Source organism: Egretta garzetta, unplaced genomic scaffold, assembly GCF_000687185.1.
Source record: "Egretta garzetta isolate BGI_Z169 unplaced genomic scaffold, ASM68718v1 scaffold16, whole genome shotgun sequence".
Taxonomy (NCBI): domain Eukaryota; kingdom Metazoa; phylum Chordata; class Aves; order Pelecaniformes; family Ardeidae; genus Egretta; species Egretta garzetta.
The window spans coordinates 5,870,668-5,872,494 of record NW_009260022.1 but is presented as its reverse complement, the minus strand read 5'-3'; the positions used below and the strand labels follow the sequence as shown (position 1 = coordinate 5,872,494).

The 1,827-nt window shown below is 49.5% G+C and overlaps 1 protein-coding gene across 1 annotated transcript; it reads right to left on the bottom strand.

Annotated features, from left to right (window-relative positions):
* Positions 1-291: 291 nt before the first annotated feature.
* HOXD12 (homeobox D12) lies at positions 292-1,406 on the bottom strand. Its single transcript, XM_009640799.2, has 2 exons — positions 845-1,406; positions 292-530 (listed from the first exon to the last, which is right to left on the bottom strand). The coding sequence occupies exons 1-2, from the start codon at positions 1,404-1,406 to the stop codon at positions 292-294; spliced, it is 801 nt and encodes a 266-aa protein (XP_009639094.1).
* Positions 1,407-1,827: the final 421 nt, after the last annotated feature.

The following is a 1,827-nucleotide window of genomic DNA, read 5'->3' as shown; positions in this document are numbered from 1 at the left end:
CTCATTCTCCGGGGAAAGAGAGGGTAAGAAGCAGGAGAAAATCTATATAAAAAGGAGAAAGAAAGGTAAAAAGCTGTTAATACAGGTTTCCGTGCTGGTCTGGCTTCTCTTCTTCATCTTGACTAAGAACTCAGCGTTTGCCAATTTACGCAGGGATCCTACGCGGTTCGAGAACTTGGTTTAAATGGTAAAAAAAACCCCCACGCTCCCCGCGTTCCACTCGCGAATACGCTCTACTCTAGGGGTGAACACTCCGGGCACAAGTTCATGCAGGAACGGGCAGACTCTGCTCTAGTACATCGAAAGCGCCTGCTCACGCATTACTACTCTTTTCTTTTTCATCCGCCGGTTCTGAAACCAAATTTTAACTTGCTGATCGCTTAGATTCAGTCTGTTTGATAGTTCTTTCCTCTTCTGTCGGTTAATAAACTCATTGAGGAGAAACTCGTTTTCCAATTCAGCAATTTGTTGTTTTGTGTAAGGTTTCCGTTTCTTTCTCGATCTCCCCTGGGTGGGGCACCAAGGCAAACCTACAACAAACACGTCGAGAATTTAGTGGAACGGGTCTGGGTATTAAAGAGAGTATGAAAAAAAAAACCAACCAGCCAACCCAAAACCCAAACAAGAAAACCCCAACCAACCCGCAAGACAACAGGGGTAAAAGAGGTCGGCAGGACCCGGCAAAGCACATCTGACAGCACAATTTCTATCTACCTCCGAGTCGGATTAAGCGATTATCGCTCCGAATGGGTTAACGGGGGGTTTACAAAGCAATTACAGGCATCTCTTAGAAAGCAAGCAGCTCTAAGTCGCCGCTAACTAAAGCGAGACATTTAAGGCATACCATCCTGCACTGAAGGTCTGAGGCATGACTGGACTGCTGCGGGCTGAACTGTCAGGTTCAAGTTGACGGAATTCTTGATGTCCTCCTTTAAGCTGGACGTGCAGGAATTCACTTCAAAAAGAGCAGCCGAGCCGTGCAAACTTCTCTGCAGGCTCGAGTGGTCATACTTTACGGGCTTTAAGTTGGCTGCGTGAGTAACGGTTGGGTCATTTGCAAAAGATTGCCTCTGCCTGCATCTCTCCTCTTGCTTGGAGCTCGCATCGTGGGCGTAATATTTATTGTTGTCTTCCAGGCACTCTTTGTTGCCGTTGGAGCTGATGTTGATTGGAACGGAGCCGGGGAGGTAAGGCTGCGCCGCGCCGCCGAACGCGTGGCTCTGCGGCGGGGCTGCGCACGAACTTGAGCAAGTCCAGGGGATCGAGCTCCGGGGGTAGGAAATGGTGGGCAGAGCCGCCAATTGACTGCCATTAGCCCGCAAATTAGGAAAATAAAAGGAATCTGGAGATTGCAAATTCAAGAGAGAACCAACGTAGCCAGATCTGTAGAGACTGCGATCACACATTTCCAACAAAGGACTTCAGCTGTTCTTACAGCAGTATTTAGTTACAACAGGGAATAAGCGGAAAGCCTGAAACGATTGGACGAAACTTTGCAGACAGGTTCTTCAAAGCCGGTAATTTCAGCACCGCCTCCAGCCACCGAGCCGCAGACCCCCCCCTTTTTTTTTTTTTTCTTTTCCCCTTCTCTTCCCCCCCCCCCTTTTTTAAAGTCTTATGATAACACTTGAAATATGAAAATACCGAGCTCGCAAGGGGGAGGGGAAAACATGGTCTCCGCTTCTATAAAAGTGTCCGGGGCTGGCTGGCAAAGCTGCGGTGCAACGGGAAAGATGAGGGGAAAACAAACATTTGCGGAGCCGCCGAGGGGCCGGGGCCGCCCCGGGCGCAGCCAGGAGCTGTGGCTGTTTAGGGCACACGCGTGTA